Source organism: Atractosteus spatula, chromosome 8 (genome assembly GCF_055471065.1).
Source record: "Atractosteus spatula isolate fAtrSpa1 chromosome 8, fAtrSpa1.hap1, whole genome shotgun sequence".
Classification (NCBI taxonomy): domain Eukaryota; kingdom Metazoa; phylum Chordata; class Actinopteri; order Semionotiformes; family Lepisosteidae; genus Atractosteus; species Atractosteus spatula.
In genome coordinates, this window is record NC_142713.1 from 60,887,126 (window position 1) to 60,912,716 (window position 25,591).

The 25,591-nt window shown below is 42.1% G+C and overlaps 1 protein-coding gene across 1 annotated transcript in view; it reads left to right on the plus strand.

Annotated features, from left to right (window-relative positions):
* Nucleotides 1-25,591, plus strand: part of LOC148829978 (uncharacterized) — a 131,489-nt gene that overhangs the window by 69,691 nt on the left and 36,207 nt on the right. Inside the window, exons 7-11 of the mRNA XM_088922685.1 lie at nt 721-873; nt 6,430-6,648; nt 11,130-11,230; nt 17,729-17,846; nt 22,967-23,053. Of these exons, the coding sequence (XP_088778811.1) occupies nt 721-873; nt 6,430-6,648; nt 11,130-11,230; nt 17,729-17,846; nt 22,967-23,053 (678 nt within the window). The remainder of the gene's footprint in view (nt 1-720; nt 874-6,429; nt 6,649-11,129; nt 11,231-17,728; nt 17,847-22,966; nt 23,054-25,591) is intronic.

Genomic DNA, 25,591 nt, shown 5'->3' on the forward strand with positions numbered 1-25,591 from the left:
TGAGGCGACCCTCCTCTCAGTGTGAGGAATGAGCCTGGGAGTCAGGTACAAGGGTGAAGACAGGGTGGGGTGAGAAAACAAGATGCCTTTAAAGGAGGCAGGTGAGACATTTATACATAAAAGAGCGGAAGTGCAAGATAACAAGTTGAACTCCTCCCCGTCTTCAACCTGTCCGTTCTCTAACCTCCTGATCGAATTCAGGGTCACAGGGGAGATGGAGCCTATCCCGGAAGGCAACGGGCACAAGGCAGGATACACCCTGGGAGAGACACCAGTCCATCCCAGGACACACAGACACACAAACTCACACCGGGGCTGTTTTTTTTACAGAAGCCCCTTAGCCTCGTGTGTCCTTGTTTGGACTGAAGCGCTGGAGGAAAGCCATGTGAACACGCGGAGAACATACAAACTCCTTGCAGACAGCTAACTGAGGGAACTGAACCCAGGGCCCCAGCGCTGCAGGGCAGCAAACTTTTGTTTAACAACTTCACTAAGATCAACTGTACACCTACTATGTCAGAAATATCTTCCTTGGTACCGTGGGGAAGGTTCAAATGAACTTTGAATGGAATTGGTGCAATTAAATAGTTTTGAGCAGAGGTTGAGAAATGGAATAAACTACAAAGGCAAATATCAAACATCACTTCTTTATAAAGTGAATTTTTCTTGTTGCTGGTCATAAAATCTCTTTGTCCTGTGTTGTTGTGGTGTTCTTTCCAGACTGCAGTGAGCTGGGATCTCACCCCTCTCCAGACAGTGATGTCCAGTCAGCCATTTTCAATGAACTGGATGCCCTTGTCCCAAGAACAGGCTCATCTGTGTCTCTGGACTGCTCCGACAGCTTTCCTGGGGGACGCAGCTCACCTGACACAGGTACAGTGAGATATAGCACTTACTGAAAAAGGAGCACAGCACGCACATTTTAATGTACAGTGCCTTGCAAAAGTATTTAGACCCTTCTTATGGAGTTCCATTTTGAGAAAATGATGCAAACACTTTTTTAACTTCATGTTTAGTTCAAAACCTGTATGCTCTTTTTGGGTAATTCTCTGCCATACCTGTTAACTCGAGCTCTCTCAGGTTGTCTGGGGCAGGCAGCTTTCAAGTCTTTCCTCTTCCCAGTAGGATTCAAGTCAGGAGTTTGACTGGGTCGCTCAAAGACGTTCACTGTCTTCTTCTGAAGATGCTCTTGTCACGCTCCTGTTCACATGTGTGGCCAGCCGTGCTCTGCCCCCATGAGAACGGGATGGGGAGGTGTCTCTACGAGGACGGTAGCAAATATTCCTGTCGATCATCTCGTTAGGCTGGCTATTTAAGGCGACGTTCTCCGCTAGATGGGTGCTCTGACATTGAGCTGGTGGAGTGAAAGTGTCTGCTCAATCTAGCCACCTCAAACATCTTTATTCCCTAGCGTTTTTTGAGCACCGATCCAGGGGAGGTTCGCCTTCGCTCCACAGTCATTATCCGCTGGTCTCTGCTTTTTCTCCACCTGGCTCAGCTGTCTGTCTCCCTGAGGGGCTCCACTCCAGCCTCTCCGCTGCCGCTGGCCGGCCAGCCTCTCTCACGCTGGGCTACCTGCCTGTTTCTCCGCACATCACTCACCCAGCTTCCCCCTCACTCTTCTCTCCCTCGCGGCCTTCAGCCTGCCTACCTGCTCTCTCTCCAGTCGTCTCTCTCGGGGAACAGCTGAAGAGCCTTGGGCTTCGGCTTGCTCTGCAGTGGCTGCAGCATACAGTAACTCACATGTACAGTAGCTTCGGCCTTGTGCTTTGGCTCAGTGTGATTCTGGAAGGTGTATTATTGACCTAGTTTTAAGTCTTTTGCAGACTGAAACAAGGTTTCCTCTGGTATTTGCCAAAGGCACTCAGCACAGTGCCTTTTCCCCAGAGAATTCCCAGAATTTTCCCTTCATTGCTAACAAGCTCTCCAGTCCCTGATGAGAAGATGCATGTCCATAGACAGCAGGGACAGTGCTGACTGGGATATCTGCTGTGTTTGGTCTGCAGCAAACATGTCAGTTTAGACATGAAAGGTCCAATTTGAACTCATCTGACCACAACACCTTCTGCCACACTTTTGCAGGATCACTGTGTGGCTCATTAAGGTAATTTTGTGCACATTACACCAGTACATTCAGCACTCACCAGCTCTCAGTGGGGAGGAGAGCAGAGTGATGGAGCCAGTTCAGAGATGGGGATTATTAGGAGGCCATGACTGGTAAAGGCCAGGGAGAAATCTGGCCGGGACTCCAGTGTAACACCCCTACTCTTTTAATCAATCAATCAAAGTTTATCTATCAAATGCACAATACAGCGTGCACCAGTAGTTGCTGGCAATAAAATGTCTTTTCTACAAGCTCACCGCAGGAATAAAAATCATAAAATTAAACTTACAAAATAAGGTTACATGATAATAGAAAATAGTGCAATAGAAATTGAATAAAATAAACTCAGACAGAGCTCAATATAAATATAATAGCTGTCCAGGGTCTATGCAATACATTATGTCCAAGTAGTGCGGTTATGCTGAATACAGTGAAACCTGTATGTCCATGTAGCCACTATGGGTGATTTGCTAAAGGAGCTGCAGGTTGGCTATTTAGTTTTTAGAGAAACCCCCTGGGATTATTAATGACCACAGAGAATCAGAACCATTGTTTAAAGTCTCATCCGTAGGACAGCACCTTTTTACATTTGAAGGCTTTGAAGGGCGACCTCATTCTGAAAGTCAACACCACTCAGAGTTCCGGGGCCTCCAGTAATGGAAGCGTTTTGTACAATCATTGTTACATTTAGATACTTCAATGTTCCCCGTGCTGTGGAAATCACACGGCTAGCAGCATATTTTCTAGTTTATATTTATATCATCCTGACAAGGGTGCGATACGTATAAAAACAGAGCAGTTTGATTAAAACATAATTTTATGTAAATAGGTTTGCTTTATGAGACATTGCTCTGAGTATTTTTGTAATTTAAAGATATTACTCACAATGGAACGATAGTGTAACTGTGTTAATTTTAAACTGGAGATCCCGGTAATCCCCTAACCTGCATAATCATCTTTTTGCACGTTAAGGTGTGGTGATTAAACTCCAGTGTCATTTATCATCCTTTCCACTGGGCAGTCCCACAAATCTTCGGCAAGCTTGCTTGTGTGCGCTGTGAGAGTCGCACCCGTGCCTGACTGGCTGGACGCTCAGCCTCGGGGCCCTGTCGTCTTGTTTTCTTAGTCCTTGATTTGTTTATGTAGACGGTGACACACAATGTCCCTGTCGTCTCAGGAGGGCTTAGCTTTCAGATGGAGAGTGTGGTGTTATGTAGCGAAGCTGACTGCCTCCCTCAGGGTATACTGTAGGAGAGATTTTCATCGGCTAATCCTTGGCAAGGTGTTTCACCAAATGGGCTGAAAAAGACAAACAATTACTGTTCCTTAAGCTATTAGGGAGACAAGCTTACGGCAGGCTGACAGCAAAGACATTCAGAGTAGATGTATTGATGCTTTGTGTTTTTCTCATCGTTTTTTTTAAAGCTTCACCTTATCAATCAGAGCGATTGAGCAGGTGAGAATGGGCATTGAACATATCTGGTTGCTTTTCTCTGAGCAGAGTCATGAGCTGCAATATGTTTTTTGTAACATGGTAAGCAAAATGATGCACAATATTCTAAATGCTTCTAACTATACATCCCAATATATCCAAATAATTTCTTTGCCCTTTTTTATACCTTTCCCACATTGCCAAGAAGATGAAAATGCTGGTTATATTTCAGTAATTCAGTAATCTCATCATGTCTAATATTTCTTCAATGTGAATTTGACCAATAATGGGACATGTGCTAAGCAATTCAGATCAAATAACCCAAATAACTGTAAGCAGGTGTTAAAGTCACTGAGTCTGGCGAAGCAGAGTGCCATTCTCTGTCAAGCTGTACATTCTGTTTGCACGGTTGTCTTGTTCAATTGTAAAGCACCCTACTCTATGTGTGTGATAAGACTTTAACCCTGGTCTGGTGTTTCATCTACTCCGCCCTCGAATGATCCTGTTGCTCATCCTCCTGCTGCCTCACTGAAAAGCATTTCTTTTCACATCTTCTGCCTTAACTGTCCAATATGGCCGCGACTCCAGTGCTTCTCAGTCAATCGTTTCAGATTTTCTTGGTGAGCAAACCATTTTAAAGTGTCTTATAAAACCTGAGATTTTCTTTTGGACCATTAAAAACATAGAAATAAATGTCTATGTTAAATAATAATTTGGGTCTTTCCCAGACTTCTCTGCGAGAGCTCTGTCTTTACTGTTTAACAATGTTACAGGTTGGCAGAATGTTGACAGTATTCAGTACTGTGTCTGTACTGCGTCTTTCTCCTTGTTTCCCATCTTAAAGGGCTCCTGTGCAGAAAGCATATTTATAAGGTATTTTAAAGTCCTGTGTTAAAAATATTTAAATGTGTCCAGTCAAGTAGTGTGCATTAGTTCTAAATTATTTTTTATTTCAGAAATCAATCTGTTTTGGAGTGTTTTGCAGTGATGCTTTTACATCTTTTCAGTACATCAAGAGTAAGACACGTAGTTATTTCTGAGGCAGTACAAGGGTTTAACAAGTTTAAGTTTTAAGCATTTAAATATTGCAATAGTGGACCTCAGAAGAAAGGGAAAGACATGATACCATTTTTTTCTGCTTTCCCTTATTGCACTTCAAGGTTAATTATTAATATTATTGTTACTATAATTTTTCTTTTTTTCAGGTTTATTTTGACCAACAAAAAAAACCAAACGTTTACAAGATTTTTTTAAGCCACACTTTTTGTCAATTTGCTTTCATTCATATTTCCCAAAACAGAATTGTTTCTTACTTTTTACCACTTCTGCTTTTTAAAAAAAATACCCCCCTCCTTCAAAGCATGGATTTTAAAAAAGGTTTCTATGTTTTAAATGACTGAAATGGAATCTCTGACTCTGACTGGAGATTCATGAGAAAAGTGAGTGCCAAACTCCATTGCAACAGCCTGGAACTTTTAGAGGAGAAACTCACTGTAGCATAGCTAAGGCAACACAATGAAAATGTCCCTTGATGAAAAACCCATCAATGAACTCAGAAAACTGCTCTCCAGTCATGGGCTGACATTTGCATGGGCAAAGTGCCAGTAACACTTTGCTACAAATCGAGTATTTAATAGCGTGTGACTGAGTGAGCAGAAACTTACTGGTAACTGTCGTCACTGTCAATTACACATGTCCCTCAGCAGAGAGCTGAGCCACTTCTCTCTCTGATCATAACCTACTGGGAACAAGCACAGCCTTTCTGTGCTGGGGGAAGAATGGTTTGTGTAATTAATTTCTAATTCTATTTGTTTATTGTTCACAAATGAGGCTAATTAAATTGTGGTTTCATGTTGTCAAATCATGGAATTGGCATTTGGTATTGTACAGGACAGAATATAAGCTCTTTTGACCACCCTTCATAAAATCTTTTTTTTGTTTTCTCTCTTGGATGTACAGTGTGAGAGCCATATACTTCTTCTTTTCTTCATCTAGCTGCTGAATTCAATTAAATCGAAAATGATAAATTCATTCTTTTAATGCTGCATCATTATATGGACCAAATCGATACCACGAAATATCCATTTTTAGGTCCTCAGATAACAGGACAGATGGATAAAATATGAACATACCTCCTGCAGTTGAGCAGAGGAATGACATTGTTGCAGTCCAAGTAAAACAAATAATTACAGAGTCCCATTGCCTGTTGACCTTTACTCTAGTACACAACGGTAAAAAACACAATGGTGTCCTAAAGTGAGCAACAGATCTCCGAAGCTAAGCAAGGCTGGGCCTGGGCCACACTGGGATGGAGGGACTTTAAGGAAATCCAGATTGCTGGTTAAGAGGAAGACGCAAGAGAAGAAGAAGTAAGAGGACCACTAGGTGGCGCCCTTCCTTCTAAACTAAACTTCTCCAACCAATGTCCCAGTATGGTGACTGGGAACACCGTGCAGTGGGAAGTTTTGTATTTCTGGAAGACACCTCCAACCACACTGCAGACTAGTTGGCCATTAAAGACCCCAAGGCACTTTTCAAAGGATGAGGGGACCTCACCCAGAAGCCTTGGCTACATTCTCCCCTGGGTTTGTGATCACTGACTTCTCTGTGTCGTGGGCAGAACAGCAGCTATGTATGACCCAGGTGGCAGTGGATCCTTTTCTGTATACTGTATAAAACACTTTACGATCCGTTGGGACACAAGGTAGCACATACAGTAAATCTATAGAGTTATTATTAGTAGCAAAGCACAGGCAGTCGAGAAGTGTGAGAACAGAAGATTAATGGAAAATGACATGACAAACTACTGTATAGCAAATGAAAGTAAATGTTTATCAGAGCAGTGTCCTGTAGTTGGGCAGAAGAAATGCGCTGTGGCTTATTTGCTTTTCAGAGCTGTCAAAGAGGACGTCTTCCCTGACTCTGGGCAATGGGACCGAAGCAGAATCGCTGTCTCAGGTGCGCCTCCTGCTGCTGGACCATCAGAGCTGGCAGGAGCCCCTCCTGGACCCCAGTCCACTGCATAGGGGAGACCTCCTCGCAGGCCCTGCGGGGTGCCATGCTGCTTTTGGAAATGGAGTCCGCAAACAACACAAGGGCCTCACATTTCCAGGTGATTCTTAATATCTTCCTTTCCTCCTCTGCAGCAAAGATGGAGAGCCACGGTAGCTGGGCATTAGCTGGCAGATGTGTGAACAGGAGAGTGGAAGAACACAATGACGCTGGCTAACGTCTGGTAGACAGCAAGTCCTGTCAGCAGACCTGATAAAAGGTGGCAGCGCCTGCTGTCAGACGGCCTGCAAACCCAAGGGTGATGAAAGCTGAAGGGCAGTTGTGTTTTCCATGCCCAGGTATTTGTTGAAAACTCACTGCCAGTGCTGATGGAGGTTCACTAAAGCAGCGGAGAGGGTTACTCTCCCTTATCCTCCCATGCTGCTCGTGCAGACCGATATGGATGTTTACTAGGAAGCCTGAAAGATAAGCCCGTCTGTTTAAATAACCACCTGCACGCCAAGCAATGAAGCACATGCTTCTTGGGCAGAAACACAGCACCCGGAGCAGGGTCATTCTTTCAAACAGCGGACCCCAATGAGTAGTGGAGGAGTTTGTTGCCACATGTCCATTGAGATTCTTATTCGCACTGATCTCTCGGGAAACACACACACTACAGCAGACAAAACAGTACAACAGGCAGCACCACACAACGCAGACAGTACATAATAAATGACAGCCAGAACGACAAACATACTGCGGAGAGCAATACATATACAGTATAGTAGTGAGAAAATAAACATAAGTGCGTAATGCAGACGTGCATCGAGTCTGAGGTGTTGCAGTTAGCTGTTGAGGATACGTACCTCAGGAGGGTAGAACTGCGGTCCTGGATTGCCTCATGTCTGCTGGTGTTCCAACTGGACCCTTAATCATTGGTTCTGACTAGTGCCTATAACTGATCTGTTCACTTGTTAAAGGCTTTTTTTTCTGCAATCAGTTCTTGGTTTCAAACATTCCCTGTTTACATTATTTCCAATGACTTTAGAATGTAGAATTTTCTTGCAGGCCTTTCCTCAATTTGCTAATTAAGAATTTTTTAAGCCTTTAATACTTACTAACAGGCTCCTAACAGACCATTTTAGGATGAACAGACACAAGTGGGATTGTTTTTTCTATTTGTTTTTTCCAAGTCCAGCTGGTCCCATTTCAGCTAACACACCTGGATGGGGGCCGTTCTGAAACTCACTAATTAGTCCAGGGTGGATACCAATGACCAATCCCATTAAATTTCATATGAGCTAAAAGCAATTTCAAAAATGAGTTTCTAGCAGAAAACTGATATCAATTACCGTAGTAAAGGACTCAGCTAGAGAAAATCCAAGCAGGAACACAGTCACTCAAGACTAGGAGTGAGCACGGTTTCAGTGTGTCCACAGACTCCGCAGTAGGTGTGTTCTGTCCCATTACAGCAGTGTGGACCACATATGGACAGAGGGTGAGAATCACTGCTGTACGCAGTATTGCCATAGGAATACCCATCCTTTGGCCTTGGACACTCATAACTTGTTAACAAACCAAAAAGCATGGGCCTTCTCCTCCTAAGGTTTTCTGGTGTCTATAAATTGTAGTTCAAACAGACATGAAAGTTAGGCGTGGTGGGGGTGTGGAACAAACTACCCAGCACTGCTGTTGAAGCCGGTGCCCTGGCTGGATGAGAACTTGGATTAATCAGCTAACGAAAAAAAAAATGAACTAGGATAATATAATGGGCTCCTGGTGTTTGTGATTGTTCTTAAGTTTCGATGTGCATTTCTGACATGCGCACACAGATTTCATGCAGCCCTCCAGAGGTTACCGTTCTGTTAGCCACGACGGGTGTGCCTGTAACGTCACAGGCACGGGCGGGTGGAAGAGGTGAGAAACGCGATGTGTAAACAGCGCCTCTCCAGGACAGTTAACATCTGTATTTGTACACCTGCTTCCGCACTGGAAGCTCTTTATCTGGGATCCGGAATCAGCTTGTCTCATGAGGGTTTAATTTTTTCATTACCAAAACATTTTGGTGGGGTAATCTACTGCATACGAAAAGCTGACATCCACTGCCCTTGAAGCCAATGGCTTTGCAATGTGCTGCATGTAATGTACTATATTAGGGATAATCTGACAGTCCTGAACAGACTTGCAATAGTAAAACAATAAACCTGAACGTAATTATGGCTTGTAAGTAAAACTTAATGACCTCATATTTAGTAGTAGTCCAGTCTGACAAGGTACATTTATCATTAATAAGAAAAGCTAAGTAAGCATGCTGCCAGGAAAAGAACAACAAAATCAAATATAGACTGTAAACTAGGAATACTGAAAGGGAACTGCAGTCCCAATTTGTCTGACTGGTTGTTAAATCTTGTATCAAAATGAATTCATTGACATTATTGTAATATTTTACAAATTTTGAATTAAGCAGAGAATTGTGAACTTTGTGAAAGTGCTGTAAGTCGCTATGCTGTTGCAAACTCACATTCGAGGTCCGATGAATTGCAACGTGATGTGGCCCTTTCTGCTCACTAGTCCCTGTAATGACTAATGTACTGTACTGTGATGTAAGGGAAAATGAGTACCGATTGTGCCGCTGACATTTCACAGCAGAAAAGTTCCAACGTGATCCGCATGCAGAGTTAACAAGTAAGTAGTATTTGTTGGCAAAACCGTCTGAAATCGAAAGCAATATTTCTATTGGATTAAAAGCAATGTATTCAGAAAGCTGCTTATAATAAGGCTGCATAATATCACTGGAGGTTTCGTTGCCTCGTTCTGAATCGCAGAATATGTATGGATAGAATATGACAGATACTAATATTATAATTATTTTGTAATTTTGTAGCTAAAAGTGACTTTTTGATAAATACAAGCTTTTCCGCAAAACTTTTATTTATCATTATATTTCAGTAGTGAAGAGTTGTGTTTTAGTCACAACACAGCAAGCTTTTCTAGGGTGACTAACCTGGCTGAAATTCTAAACCTTCAACAGTGCCTTGTACCCTGCTCCTACCACTAGCAGTGTAAAGCACTGAAAGGGATGCATGTTGATTTCCAGTTTTGGAAAGAGAATACTCTAAAGGAAAGGGGAAATCTGAAAAACAATTACAATGCTACAATCTAGAGATAGAAACACTACAAGACACTGTTGCCTGATTATAAGTTACCAAATAACTGATACTAATATCACATCATCATCACATCACTTTCAATAACCGCTTATGAAGTACAGGGTGACATGGGAGCTGGAGTCTATCCCAGGAAGCTACGGGCACAAAACAGGATACACCCTGGATGGGACACCAGTCCATTGCAGGCCACACACAGACACACTCAGACCAGAGCCAATTTTCCCAGTAGCCAATTTACTTACCTGTGTGTCTTAAGTAGAATGGAGTCTTTCTGATTTTACAAATTCATAAGAATACATTTGAAGTGTACATTTGGGTGAGAAATATAGGGTTTCTTACAAGAAAATTATTTTTATTTAACAAAACCTTGACTTGTCTAGTAATATTGATACTAAATGTGTCATCCAATAATGCCCAGGAGAGTTATCCATTTAGACAAACAATCTGCATGAGACACCTCATTGTTCATTGAAGAGGGAAACAGGAGAATCTCACCTGGGATTCAAACCCTTGGCCAACACCTAGCCTGCTATCCCACACTTCAGCCTGTGGTGTTGTTAGGTTGGGCCTAACCACGGTGTTACTCTCACCCCAAACAAAAAACAAAACTGATGTGTATCAGTCCTCGTTCACCTGCACAAACATACAGTAGGCTGTGGTGAAGTACCACAAATTTCACTGTGGAAAACACCATTTGGCTGGCAAGTTATAATCCTCTATACTGTACACATACAAATACTGTATTTTGTATACTGTACTGTATTTTGAAGGCACACCTTCCAGCTTTATGGGGTGTTTTAAGACCATGACTTTAAGACTGTGTATTGTAATTATCTCCTGCCAGTAGAGGTCATTTGGTCCTCCTAGCTCGTTTGGTAGTTAGTAGTTAATTGATCCAAGGATCTCATCCAATTGTTACTTGAAAGAAGCCAGGGCAGGTTAATAAACCTTTGGACTCCTGGCATGTCACAGGCTACAGTTTAACAGTGAAATGCAAAATCAACCAAGGCCATGTTCTGTCTTTTTAATCAGTTTCACTTCCGTGAAAACGGGCAGTGAGTGATACAGTACACGAGTACATCTCATGTGCTGAAGGCTGTCCTTTTTTCAGCAGATTTGTATTGACAAGCAGGGTGAAATGCAGAGGGGTGGCACTCTCACATTAATTCTTAACAAAATCAGGCAGCAATTTTAAAAGGCAGCTGTAATTAGACCTTACCCTCTAGCGAGGAGGTATGTGTCGGCGGAGTGCGATACTCCTGATGTTAATGCTTGCTGGAGATGTGTAGAGTAACCTTATACAACCAGGCATGTTCGCCCTGAGTGCCGCCCTTTCTACCCAGTCGGCGGGTTGTTGGATGTTTTAGCTGCATGCTGATTGCTCTCTGTTGCGTTCGCTGGGCTCCTCATACAAAGTCGTCTCTTCTGGCAGGCTTCCCGAATTGCCACACACCTGCCTTCCCTGGAGAGCCCAAGCTGGTGAATACTTGTGCAAGTAATGGCAGAGATGACCAGCAGAGTATTTGCACAATGGTAAGCCCCAGCACACTGCATACGATCTATATTTATTGCTATATAATAGACTTTTATAGAGTTTATTTTTGCTCCAGTCCTCTGAGCTTTCTGTTAACCTTAACATCAACAAAACAGCATGACTAATTCTTTAGATCACTGGATGAACAGCTCACCAGAGTGCCAGTGTTCACTGCTCCTGTCCTGAACAGAGAGATGACAGTAGAAGACTGTAGCAGTTCTGCCTAATGGTGGGGCACTGTACCCCGATTGCTTCCACGTGTATTGCAGGCAAGAGTTTCTGGATGATGATAGAATACGAATGAATATCTGTAATGCTTATTGAACAGATATCGCGGGTGTCAAACACAAATGCACCGTATTGTTTACCCAGCTGCTGTGTAGCTCAACCCGTTCTGTGAAAATGAGGAGCCCCCGCCCCCCCGATTGTGATTGTTTCCATGGAGATGTTATGTATTGAATAAATAGGAGATGGGCAGGGAAGTATTACTTTCAGTGCCCAGTTGCACTAATCTATCTGGAGATTGAGCGAGTAGGTCGCTGTGCATCACTGCAGGAGAGGATAAGGTGGATATTCTACTCTGTAAAGAAGCCCAGAGCCCAGTCTTCTAAATCAAAAAGAGCTAGGCAGTAAGTGTTACCATGCTTCATTTAGCAAACACAAGTCACCTCTCATTCAGGGCACCCTTTCAGGGTCCCCACCACAACAGATAACAATGAGATAGGAAGAAATCACATCCTTAAACTCTGTGGCTTTGTAAAATCGTTGCTCACCTCACTATACACAAGCTGTACGTGTATAAACACACCCCAGATGGTTTTAACCTCGGCTGTAATAACTAGTAAAATGTGCAACATTTAAAAAGCTATTTAAAAAACCACAGAGGTGGGTTTGAATTTCTTTGTATATCAGTCCTTGTGGTGTTCCACAAGGGTGCATTTTAGGTCCATTGTTTTAAATAGATTACAATTGTACAGCTCTAAACCTTAGAGAGAACTTTCACTGTTGTGCTGACACATTGCCTACTTGATTCACTGGGTAAACATAGTGTTGTTTCACTGGAAAGTTTATCTTTCAGGATCTATGTTCAAATTATTAACCATTATGTATATAGGTAACATAGAAAGTGTGTTGTTCTCTCTCTCTTAATCATATCCTTCACTGAGATAAGAATTAACTGAAGAATATGTGTTTGCTCTATGTGTGAAGCCTGGATTTTATTTACAGAATGTCTCTGAGGGCTGCCAGATACTGGCACAGTATCCAGTTGTGTAATATGTTCATGAACTGTGAGGTTATATTTTACATATGCAAAATCCATTCTGTGAGGTACTAAGCAACCTTATATCCTTCTTATATCATGGCTTTCCAGTATTAACTATATTTTTGCATTAGTTATAAACATTTCATAAAGATATCTATTTTGCGCAAAGTAGGCACAATCTGTTTATAATATCCTTCCCTCTCTTCATTAACAACAGTACAATATCTTTCCTTTATATAGCATACTTTGTGTATACATATGAATGTTTGCTCTAGCATTTTCTTTCTAATCAATGTATTTATTGTGTGCATTATTCTAAACTATAATTTTTATTTTTGAAACTCAGTTTGGCTCAGTTTGAAAAACAATAATGCCTTAATTGCAGCCTTTTCCCTTAATCTATAACTTTAGTCAGAAAGTGAAGGAGGGTGAGGGGCCAAACAAACTAGGAATTCTCCTAATGATATTAAGACATATCAGACCATCAGCTAGTGCCCACCAAGTCCTAACAGTAAATAAAGCTAACCTTAAGTGACAAATAATACACATACATTTTACTTGTAAAATTTGAAGGTCAGGTATGTCTTAATATGTAAAACCATAGAATCTTAAGGGTACTTTCTTTTTCACATCACTGTATTTCCAAAAATTAGATATTTTCTTTTTATCTGATGCTGAGAAAGACATGATTTTATTTTGTCAAGACTGGGCTACCATACATCTCTCTTCACTGAACTTACCAGCCATATTACACATGAGCCTACAGCCTTACTGAATTCAGCTGCTGGGGTCCTTGCTAGAGCACAAGATAGAGCACTTATAATAATAATAATAATTGCTTACTTATATAGCGCTTTTCTGGACACTCCAATCAAAGCTCTTCACAGGTTATGGTGATCCTCTTCACCACCACCAGTGTGCAGCCACACCTGGATGATGCGACGGCAGCCATAGTGCTCCAGAATGTTCCCCACACACCAGCTCTCAGTGGGGAGGAGAACAGAGTGATGAAGCCAGTTCAGAGATGGGGATTATTAGGAGGCCAAGATTGGCTTCGGTTTTAAGTCTCATCTGAAGGACATCGCCTGTTTACAGTAAAGTGCTTTGTCACTATACTGGGGCATTAGGACCCATATGAACTACAGGTTGAGCACCGCCTGCTGGCCCCACTAACACCTCTTCCAGCAGCAACCTTAGTTTTTCCCAGGAGGTCTCCCATCCAGGTATTGACCAGGCTCACACCTGCTTAGCTTCAGTGGGCTGCCAGTTGTGACCTGCAGAGTGAAGAGTGATGCTGGCCACTTATGACTCCTGTGTTGGCATCTCTGCATTGGCTTCCAGGGAGATATAGAATTCTTTTGGAAATCCTGTTACATGTGTTTAAAGTACTGAAAGAAACGGCACCAGATCACTTGTCTGAGAAGCAGCCTGGATGTCTGTCTGACCCTTTGTGGACAACTGACTGGCTGCCTCTGTGCTTTGAGGGAAGGAGTCTTAGAAGGAAAGCAGAAGCTGCTTTCTGTGTTTGGGCTCTGCGTTGGAGGAATTATCTGCCAGATAACCTTTTAAATCTAAACTAATTTTAAATCGAGGATCAAGACTTATTTTTATTTTAGAATTTAGCTATCTCCCCATGCTCAATAATTGCAATTGGATAAATATTTTAGAACCATCCAGGGGAATGTCTACATTTTAGACCAGGGCACCCCTTGTAACCCTTTGAAATGGTTTAAATTTGGACACTGCTTTGGACATTTATTTGTGCCCCAAAGATTACCATCAATAAAGTCTGAAAGACAGCATGTTAGTTGTGTATCTCAACAATCAGAGCGCTGACTGCAAATCAGGGGGCATTGTAAAACTTAAATACATATATATATATACAAACCGTGTCAAAATCAAACCACACAGTGAGAGGAGCTATCTGTCACTACACCGATTCTAACAATACCATTTAAATGTAGACAGGAAAAGGCTGCTGCTAACAATTCCCTAAATCAGTTGCACATCGGCCTGAAAGGATCTCAGCCAGCCATTCACCGGGAGTGGAGATAAGGCATTTTATCTATAATACGTTATTATAAGTCTATCTCTTATCACTCCTTAAGCATAGAAGGAGGGGTCTTGCCGGAGCACGTATTGTAGTGAACAGGAGGTGTGCTCATGCTGTGACACAAGGAGGAATTGGAAGGTGCAGTTACTGTGTCGCCTTTCCCTACTCTTCTGAGGCTGGCTCTTAAAAACTAGCCTCTTGTTTTCTCACAGCACAGCCGCTGTTCCACTTCATAAGAGTGCGTGTCTACATTACATTGTGAGCTGACAAGAACGAGCCCCTGCTCTGACAGGATCAGCGGATCTCCTAAAGATCTCCTTCAATAATAATAAGGAAAGCATTAGGAATGAGCAGTGGAGGAGGTGAAGGAGACCAAGGACAATAAACATGTGGCATCAAACTCGTATATTAAATTCCACCGCCTGCAAATGTTGACAGGCAGAAAGGGTTAGGGGTAGCCTCCAAATTGAATATATATATATAATATAACATATGCAGAAGGTTAATGTATGTTTTACGCATAGTCTGTAATGTTCTAACAGTAGTAAAAAATGCTGCAGCTTTCATTTTCTCTCAAGTCTCTCTAGACCGCAGTTTTCCAGCCCTGTCCCCAGAGGACCCCTGCGCTCTCTTATCATTCGAATGGAATGGTCTAAACTTCCACGTAGTCGACAGTTGTTATCCCATCAGTCAATGATGGGCTGAAACGGGTGGGATCGACACTTTCTCTTTTTTGCTGCAGTGGTCTTGTTGGTTAAACTGCCCTTTTAAAAAACAAAAGGAGGAAAACCCGAGCTCTGGCACAGATAGTGCTCATTTCTAATCTTGATCTGCTGAAACTGATCTGAAACTTTCAAAAGAACTTCAGATAGTTTGACGGTTCACTAAACGTGATCATGAAAGATCTTGTGCAAATGACAAGACCATTCAAACCCAAAAGACATGGGGATATTTCCGGACAAGGACAATGTAAAACGTCTCTAGATCACTTCAAGTGCTGTTTTATTTAAACCGTTCCATAGGCTATCGGCACAGCCAGGCCATTAGTTAATGAAAACGCCCAGCATGGCATGCTGCTAAAACTGCACAAGACTGGGATTTAAACGTGAGTCCTTAGAAAGCCCAGAAGCAGAAGGATCTTAATGTTTGATGTTGAGGGGTGAGTCAACAATGTAGTCATGCAAATAGTTTTGCAGGGTGATGAATTTTTTGTTGGTGCGAAGCTAGTATCAGTACAAAGCAAGCAAAAGACAAGCTACAGCAGGTGTGTGGTCAATTGTCATGGGCCGTTCTGAGTAAAAGCTTGCAGTTTATGTTAAAAGGAGAGGGATCAGACTGCTTTGCAGAGCTCCCATCAGGTTGCCTTCTTTTTCTTTGGGCTGCTGTCGTTCATAGACTTTTGCCACTGAATAGATCAGACGGTACGAGGGGTCAATGAGGTGCCCTCTGTGTGAATACACCCTGCCACCAAGCAGCCACTGCATCATGGGAGATAATGGATGTTTGGCACGGTGCAGGTGCAGCAGCACATGGACAGTTTAATCTGTTCTGTATTCTGGGGACGGATCGTAGAGTGACCAGAACAATTTGTCATTGCTGGAGCTGGGCAAAGGCGGTGTCAACACAGGGGCACAGCTCTTTGGTAAAGAAAGGATTTAGCATTTTTTAAGTTGTCGAGCGGTGATAGGCAACGCTAACACTTTCAGGCTAATCACTTCATCCAAGTGTATGCCAAATTGTTTCATTTCACAAAGGCAAGACAAAATGCAGAAAGTACTTATTCCTATAATCTTGCCAGTTAATCCTGAAGAAAAACAGAAAAAAGCATGCATAATATATTTCCATGTTTCTAAATAACTTATCTTTATGAGAAATAGTACAAAAACTGCTTGATCCACCTTATGTTGCTGTGAAATATTATGGTATTAGCATTCTATGAGATATGAAATTATAAGAAAGTATGTATCCGGTTGAGCTGTTTCTGTTTTTCTACATGTCTTCTTATTTTAAAAAAATGAACAATAACAAATGTAATGCTAAAAAGCAGGACTGTCTCCTTTGCACAATGGCGCAATAACATTTTTGTTTTATTCTCGAAGACTTCTGCAGTTATTTCTGAGCACTTATTCTTGAAGAGTAGATTTCATGCCCTGGGATCGATCTAATAAAACGACCCCGTAAAGCACCTCTGACCTCTCCAAACGCAGCTAAGGCAATAAAGGTTATTTAGTGGCAAAATCAATTGCCCATTTGAAACCAGACAATGACAGAGAAGCAGGCCTCTGAGGTGGGAACCTTGTTATTACAGAACTGCTTTCAGCTTGCATTGACACCTGGACAAAGGAGACCTCCAGAATGAAATCGCACAGCCATTTGAAAAATGATAGCTGTTAGAGCTCAATCTGCAATTGTTAATTACAGCTGATAAATACGATGATGAATCTATTCAGTATCAGCTAGGGGTTTTAACCTTCAGCCTGTCCACAGGCACACTACTCTAAAAGAGAACAAAGGAAGAAATTTTCACAGGTGGGACTGCCTGCGTTTGGAACTTAGTCATTTTGTCTGATGAATGTAGAATACATGTAGTTTGCTTTCTTAACACACACCATCTTAAGAGTGGTTCTGATGAGTACTTTTCTGCTGCAGCCTGTATGCATGTAGAGTCTGTGAGTCTAATGCTCTGTACAGAGATTGAAAGTGTTTTGCTAATATTTTTTTAACTTTTTTGTTTTTTGTACAACAGTTTCTATAATTGTATTCAGCACGAAAGTGTCAGTGAGCTTAGTGGAAAGTTCAGGGTCAATTACTGTATACTGCGAAATGGACATACAGTACTTGTGTTATTTTGTGGAATAAAATGTTAAAATAAAAATTTATTGAAATAATAAAAAACAGTACCCAAGAAAAGTCACATAAATTAGGAATATGCCTGGCACCTGAAGAAGGCCCAACAGCTTTCTTTCTGCTTTCCAGCACAGAATTAACCTCTACTTGTTCCTCAATGAGGAATATCGTAAACGCAGAGTCCCCGATAAAAAGAAGAATCCAGACCTCCAATCCGCCAGCAGGACTGTGAGCCTTTGCCTTCAGCTGTGAGATGAGTGCTAGCTCTCTCAGCTCTGCCCTGGCACCGTGTTGAGGACAGTCTTCCTTCTTGTGCACTTTCTTCCTGTTCAGGTCTGCTCAGAGGCAGGCAGTCAGCCTCTCTCCTCTCCTTGGAGCTCCTCTGTGTCCAGCCCCCCCTGTTCTCCCTGGGTGTCCGAGGAAGACGGGGGCCGTGATTCTGCAAGCACAGGTAACCTGCACTGTCTATCGTAACAGCTTTAATACTTATGCTCCCTCCTGTGCGGATTATAGAATGTTATAGGCTATATACCAGACACTGTACTATATGCTGTACTCAACACAATATGCAATACACAATTTGACAGTACAGTATATTATATACAGTACTGTGGGTGGCATGGTGGCTCAGTGGTTAGCATTGCTGCCTCACATGGCTGGGGTCCACCATGTTGCCACCCAGCGTTTGTGTGGGTTTTCCTCTGGGTGCTCAGCTTTCCACCTACGGTCCGAAAACATCCTGGTAGGTTAATTGGCTTCTGGGAAAATTGTCCCTAGATCTGAATGCATGCGTGTCTTGTCTGCCATGTGATGGGCTGGCATCCCACCCAGACTGTACCCTGCTTTGCGCCTGTTGTTTGCCAAAATAGACTCCGGCTTCCCTGCAACCCCAAACTGGAAAAAGTGGTTAGAAAATGGATAGATAATATTCTATACTGTATTTTATATACTATACACAGTACTATTTACTGCACACTGTGCACACTACTATATACTATACCATCTACAATACTTTCTACTTTATACTGTAGTCACTTTTGGGAACTATTCAACAAATGTACATCAGAGAAGGCGAAGACAAGTCCCCTCGCTCATTCTTACATGTCTGTTACCGCTGGGACAAACGCACATGGCTTTGTCTTCATGCCACATCACTGCACAGACTTGCCTGCATGTGGATCCCAGGCCCTGCAGTTTCCTGAGCCCGCCTGGTGGAAATCTGAGAGAGGCAGCCCGTTGCGAGCAGAGGCTGGATCGAACATGTGGCAATGAGAGGAGGCCATTCCGCACCCCTTCCCTGTTCTGTAGTTAGCAGGATCTCAGGATCTCCTCCAGCTGTTTCGTGTGAGGAGCCTGGGTATGAGCTTCAGCAACACGGCCGGGCAGCTTGTTCCACACTCCTACAACACTTTGGGTAAAGAAGTGCCTCCTGTTTTTGGTTTAAAACACACTTTCACGCAGCCTCATCGCGTCCTGTGCTTCGTGTTTCACTGTTGATTTGAAAGTCATCAGCTGGGTTGGCTTTCTCGCTGTCTTTGAGATTCTGAGTCCTTGGATCGGGTCCCCCTCTTCGACTTCTCTGTTCAAGACTGCAAAGGTTCAGTTCCTTCAGCCTGTCGGTGCAGTTCATGATCTTAAACCTCCAGAATGAATCTGGTTGCTCTTCCCTGGACTGACTGCAGAGTAGCTGGTTAAAGGGTCTAGAGTTCTCTCAAGCAGCTGGATGAGGTTAGTCACAGTTTTCCATTCTTACACTGTAATTTGTTGTCAGGGGGCTTTGTAGGATCTCAGTCTTTCCCCTGGATCACTGGTTCTGGTAGCATGGAAATCAAACACACCCTCTCTTCAGCTCCTGTTGCTATTGTATCACCTGCAGCCAGCAAACACAGTTTTCTAACCTCCTTTATAACCCCTTTGTCTCAGGGTGTTTTAGAGCGTTTAAAGGCGTAAGCAGAACACAAGTAAAAGACAGAGGAGTTAGAGGGTAACTAATGCAGATGCAATGGTCCTAAATAAATGCCAAGTGGGAGATCTTTGCATCCAGAGAACCCACCGTTAAAACAATTCTTTCCTTAGTGACATCACTTTGTTTGACTTTCCCTTACGCAGAAACCATTGAAGCCCATTAAGACTGCGTAGAAACTGTACAGTACTGACGTGTATAGGAAACGTCTTCATCAGCCTAATGTGTATTACCAAAGTCAAAATGTTAAATATAAACATTTTAAACATAATTTAATGTAACATTAAAGCATCCAGTCCCCCCAAAGAAATATTCTAGTTTCAGAATTTAAAATGCTATTGTAGCTAATCCACATAATCTAACATAAAAGTATGAGGCTTATGTGTTTGTCAGTGGTACATGCTGTCATCCTGTCATCATGTAAGCTGTCAGTATAATGATGTTGATGGTTACTTTAGCAGAGGTAGCAGCAGAATGATTGTCTACATTTAGCTAATTATATAATAATAATCATCATCCTCACTTGTATAGCACCTTCAAAGTGGCATCTCAAAGAGCTTAACAGTGTTTTATGTGTAAAAAACATTTATAAGAACAGCAAATTATAGAATAAGCACACATACAAAACACAAAAGGAAGGAGGAGCATCAAAAGATACAGGGTCATCAGAAAGTGGTGCAGACACAGAACTAAACCATACTGCGGCTGCTGCCACTACAATTACATTAATATATTAAATAAATGAATTCACTCTGCAAAATTAAATTAATTGACAGTATGACAGAATTTCACAAAATCCAAATTAAGCGTAAAATCGCGAGCCTCTTGTAAAGGACTGTCTCACTGGTGAGGAACCACTGGTCTCGCCGCGGATTAGAGCTAGAGTTCACACGAATTGTAACATGAAAGTAGCCCTTCCTGCTCACTAGTCACTGTAGGCAAATAAGAAACATGGTCTCCTGCCAATGTTAATTATTAAGAGTGCATTTTAGTTGTTTGGCAGGTTGCCCGTTTTGTGCAGCACTTACAGTAGTATCTAAACATGGTGGCTCTGTACTTTACCATGTCCCTGCTGGGTTCACTGTGGTTTGAAATGCACTCCACATTGCCTTTAAAGGGGAACTGCAACACTATTTTTATATTTCGGAGTTAGAAAGAATCAACATTGATGAGTGCATTTCAAACCACAATAAAAGTAAAATATACACAGTAACATGTTAAACCTCCAGTTTACAGCACAAAATAGACTAAATTTATAGGTGTGCTCAGCTCCATGTTCTGCGATTTCGTAACAAAACTTCCGGTGATGTGTTGTAGCCCTATGACACTTTAAACAAACAGGCTTTTGGATATATTTCTTTTAATCCAATAGAAATATTGCTCTCAATTTCGAGACGGTTTTGCAGACAAATGCTACTTACTTGTTAACTATGCATTCGGCTCACGTTGGAACATTTCTGTGGTGAAATGTCAGCTGCACAAACTGTTTTTATTTGCTTGTAATTGGCATTGCATTAGTCATTACAGAGACTAGTGAGCAGAAAGGGCCTCATCATGTTGCAAATTGTGGGAACTTCAGTGTAAGTTTGTGACAACATGGCGCTTACAATACTTTCACAAAGTTCATGATTTTGTGCTTCATTTGAACTATTTAAAAAAAAATTTCTACAATGTCAAGGATTTTTTTAATTTAATAACCGGTGTGAGAAATTGGGACTGCAGCTCCCCTTCAAGTATGCCAGATTGTACTAGCCCAAAATGGTATTTATTCTGGACACTGGAATTAGTTAAGCTCCTTATTTTTACAAAAAGTGTCACGGAAACTATATTGACCAAAGAGTCAAGACCTTGGTTTAATGTCTCACTTAAAGGATGACATCTTGCATAGCGCCTTGATCTGAAAATTCTGGTCCCGAAGGAAGAGCACCGCCTACTGGTCCACCAACACCACTAACAGCAGCAGCCTGGTTTTCCCACCACAGGACTGACCAGGTCCATCCTTGCTGAGCTTTTGAAATCTGACTCAATCAGGCTTCAAGGTGGTCCTGCAAAATTCGCTGGGATTTCACAAAGTGTCATTTCCTGTGTAAGGGGTGTTCCTGAAAGGGCAGTGGTGAGGGACAGCCAGGAGGAGAATCTCAGTGCCCTTCAAGCGTCGTATGGAAAGTGGAGATAAAATGGACATAATTGGAGATTAAATCCTGCTGGGGGTTTCCTTTGGCTGCTCCTGGCCCACTTGCCCTCTGGAGCACTGGAGCACTTTGCTGAAGAGCTGTTCAGCTATTGCTGAGGGACATACTGAGAGGCTTAGGGGAAGAATCAGATCCAGGCTTGTGAGATTGCCGACAAAAACCTCCTTCTCAGCCAGCAGGATTGGCAGAGAAATGCTCTACAGTATCCCAAAAAAAACACATAAAGTACCAGATGTATTTTAAATAATTATCCCTTGCTTTGTGCTGAACAGTTATTCCATGGCTTTTACGTCTGCTGCAAGAGTCTTTAAGACAGATCCACAGTGTAGGCATAGGTAGAGATTATTTATTGCCTGGAACAAGAGACAAAAATCCTGAGGACTTTCTTCTTTTCGTTTTGACAGGGTATCAGTTTGAAAGACATATAATGGAAGAGGTGTCAATGATATCAGTAATCATTAACTTACTGTATGGCAATCTAGTATGCATGTTCGTGACACAGTGTAAACTGCTCATTAGAACTAAAATGCCCTGTGAAATGGCCCTGGGCGGAGCGGTGGCTCTGTGGCTCAGGACCTGCGCCTGTGGCCGGTTCGCATCCCCCGGCCGACAGAGGAATCCTACTCCGTTAGGCCCCTGAGCAAGGCCCTTAACCCCAACTGCTCCAGGAGCACCGTATAAATGGCTGACCCTGCACTCTGACCCCCAGCTTCTCTCCCTGTCTATGTGTCTCATGGAGAGCAAGCTGGGGTCTGCGAAAAGACAAATTCCTCATGCAAGAAATTGTATAGGGCTAATAAAGTGATCTTATCTCTCTCTCTCTCAAGAAATTATAAAATCTAAATATGGAGGCATCGGTATTGTTGCAGGCATGAGTGTTACACAAGACAAAGTGTAAATTGCACTAAAAATCAAATTGCACTATACTTTTCTAATTTAGTTTAAGATAAAACAAACCTGATCCCTTGTAGTTTGGCATGTACTGTACAACAAAATTTGCAATGTCCTGCCTCAACAGGTGAAAAGGTTTTCTGTTAGAAGAGTACTGGCATTTTGAGATCTTTCTTCACCGAATCAATTGTATGCAGAGTAAAGAGGTCTGCAGTGAGCTCACACCTGAAGAAGGCTCCATGGCTGAAACGTTGTGTTTTCTTTCTTCTTTTTTTCAGCATGGAATTAACCTATGACTTGTTCCTAAAGATAATAATGTTCTTCAGTACTGGAGTGTCAATACTACTGTGATGGTAGTAGACAATAAGTGACCTGCACTGGATTTTAAGAAATTTGGTTTTGTGTGCTTCAGGTGCTAGAAGTGTTTATTGGTTTCTTCATTTAAGTTCACTTTTCAGGATGTAAACAAAAATCAGTCGTTTCTTTATTCCAGAAGTCCTTCTGATTTCCCTTATTCTCTCCCAGATCTCTGTGAGAAGGCATCGGATATGGTGTGCGGAAAGGATGAACTCACAAAACCTGCACAGCAGAGTCACCATGAAGGAGCAGCTGGTGAGCAGTCATGCCTTCCTCCGCCTGGGGTAAACTTCCCACTCTGCCAGCCTTTTCTGTGTTTGCACCTTCTGCAGATAAACTGTGGTGCTCGAACTCTGTGCCACCAAAAGTGTTATATTCAGATGCAGGAGAACAGTAAAACAAACAGTTTTAAAGTTGCATGTTAAAAAAAGCCTTTTAACAAGAATCCTAAGCACCAAAATGTAGATTTGCACTGCAGGGAGAAAGCCGCTGGCTGCTGGAAAAAGAACCATCTAGATTCTGCAGCAGTTAAAACAGTGAAGGGCTCAGATCTGGTGGACAGGCCCTCTACCGCACTGTGACGACGATTGTCTGTGTTGTTTCAGTACAATGGCTTTTAAGAACCCAAAGACATGGCCAGGACCCATGAAATGGATTGTTTAAAGGTCTGCCCCAGTCTGAACAAACACACGAGAAAGAGCCCAGCAAGCCTCTGCCTCTGTCTGAATGCCTGACACCATGGCGTACACACAGCGACCAGTACAAGCGCTAACGCCGCATTTCTGCTGAACCTGCTAGCTTGCTTTTAGAATAACAATGCGCCGCTTGAAAACACAGGTGCAAAGCTAAACAATCCATCAGAAAAGGGAGGTTGTGCATTGAAGAGATAGGAAATTGCATTTAAAACCAAGAACAGGAGGCACTCCTTTACACTAAGGGTTGGGGGAGGGGGGTATGGAACAAGCCGTCCAGTCATTTTGACAATGCTGGCAACTGGGATTCTTTCAAGAGTTAGCTGGATGATCGTCAGATTGATTAGGTACTCACTGCCCAGTGAGCTACATTGGATGAATAGCTTAATCTCTTAATTGGGTTCTTATTCTTTTACATTTTTCTGAAGAAGGAGGAGACATCAATTTTTTTTTAAAAAAGGCTAACGACACTTTACTTTGCAGTGTTAGCCTTTTTTTAATCCTTACTTATCGTTGTAACATTTTCTTTGTATATTCCTTAAAATATTATTAACTGACCGTATATAGACAGTAAAACGTAATTACATAACTCTTTAAATTTTACATTAGCTGTACTTGATTAACAAAACAGATATTACTAAGCCAACATTTTGCAAACAAAACCTTTACATCAGAAAGGGGCCAGTTAGTGGGGTAAACAAAGCCTTATTTATCCTTTCTGACTTTAATAAACACAACATTGCTGCCATATTTTTTTCATGGGTTTTTTAATTCTATTAGGATGCAGGGGACTTTGCAGGCCGAGCATTTATTGGTGTGTTTAGCATTCAGCTGTTACTTAAGATGTTAAAGTGCAAATAAATGTTCTAATCAATAGGCCACAAAGCCGACTAATCTGGACTGACCCACAATTTGTTAAGGACGCTTTGGAGACATGGCAAGATTAAGTGCATAAAGGAGATAAACACTGGGGCAGAGATTAAAAGTGTTAAGGGTAGGATTGCTTCGCCCTAGACCACACACTGACAGTGGATATTCTGTAGCTATTGTCCTGAAATCCTTCACGTTTTACACACCAGCAGCGGGTACTTTGATTGGCACTTGTCAGGACTGATAGAGAGACCATGATGCTTTGGGAATGAGGAGGCCGAACCTGTCAAAGGCTTCAGAAGTCAAAGGACAGCAACCCCCCCCCCCACCACCACCACCTCCTGAATAATTTGTGGGTTTTCTCCCACCTCCTTTTTTTTCTAGGCTGAAATAAAGCTCTGGGTGGCATCCCAAAGAGACTGCTACTTTGTTGAAGCTCAGCTCCGGGATTGTCTTGGCTCGCTCCCTTTGAATCCAGCTCCCATCCCTTTTTCAGACATATAAAGAAAGAGATACAACTTAGATCTTCTTTCATTTTTTTATGGTCTCCAGCGGTGGTTCAGGCCGGGAAAGGGCTGGAGATGGGATTTAACTGGGCCTCTCTCAGCCAGATCCACCTATCTGCCCCTTTCAGATGGCTGTGTTGGTATGGAAACCAAGCCTGAGTGCTTGAGACGACTGCCCATCCGTTCAGGACCAATTCAGTTGCTTCCAGCTGTAAACAATCGAGCACAAAGAGTACTGGGTGCTGATCTGTCATTTCATAAAGCTGACAAATGACAAAACACAAAACTGGGAATTTTCATATTAAGAGAATTTTTAGTACATTTTTAGTATATTGTATAATAGTAGTACTTATTTAGTATAATAATGGATACTAAAGGTAAAAAAATCTGTCAAAGAGCTTATTATGCCCCTCCAGAGCAGAAACGAGCAGTCCACAATACACTTGTATGTGTTTTTTTTTCTTCTTTTACTTTTTAATGTACTTTTTTGGTCTTTTTCTTTACTCATGATTTACAGCTTCCTTCGGTTCAGAAAGGTGCTTTATAAATAAAAGTAAATTATTGTTGTTGTTGTTATTAGGATCATTTGAGAGGTAAAATGCCATATAAATGTAAGACAATCAACAATTATTAATGGAACAGTGTCAAGGAGAATGACTGCAATAATACCATATCATTTTGCTTTGTTTGCATTATCAGTGGAAATCTCTACCCATAATAAAATT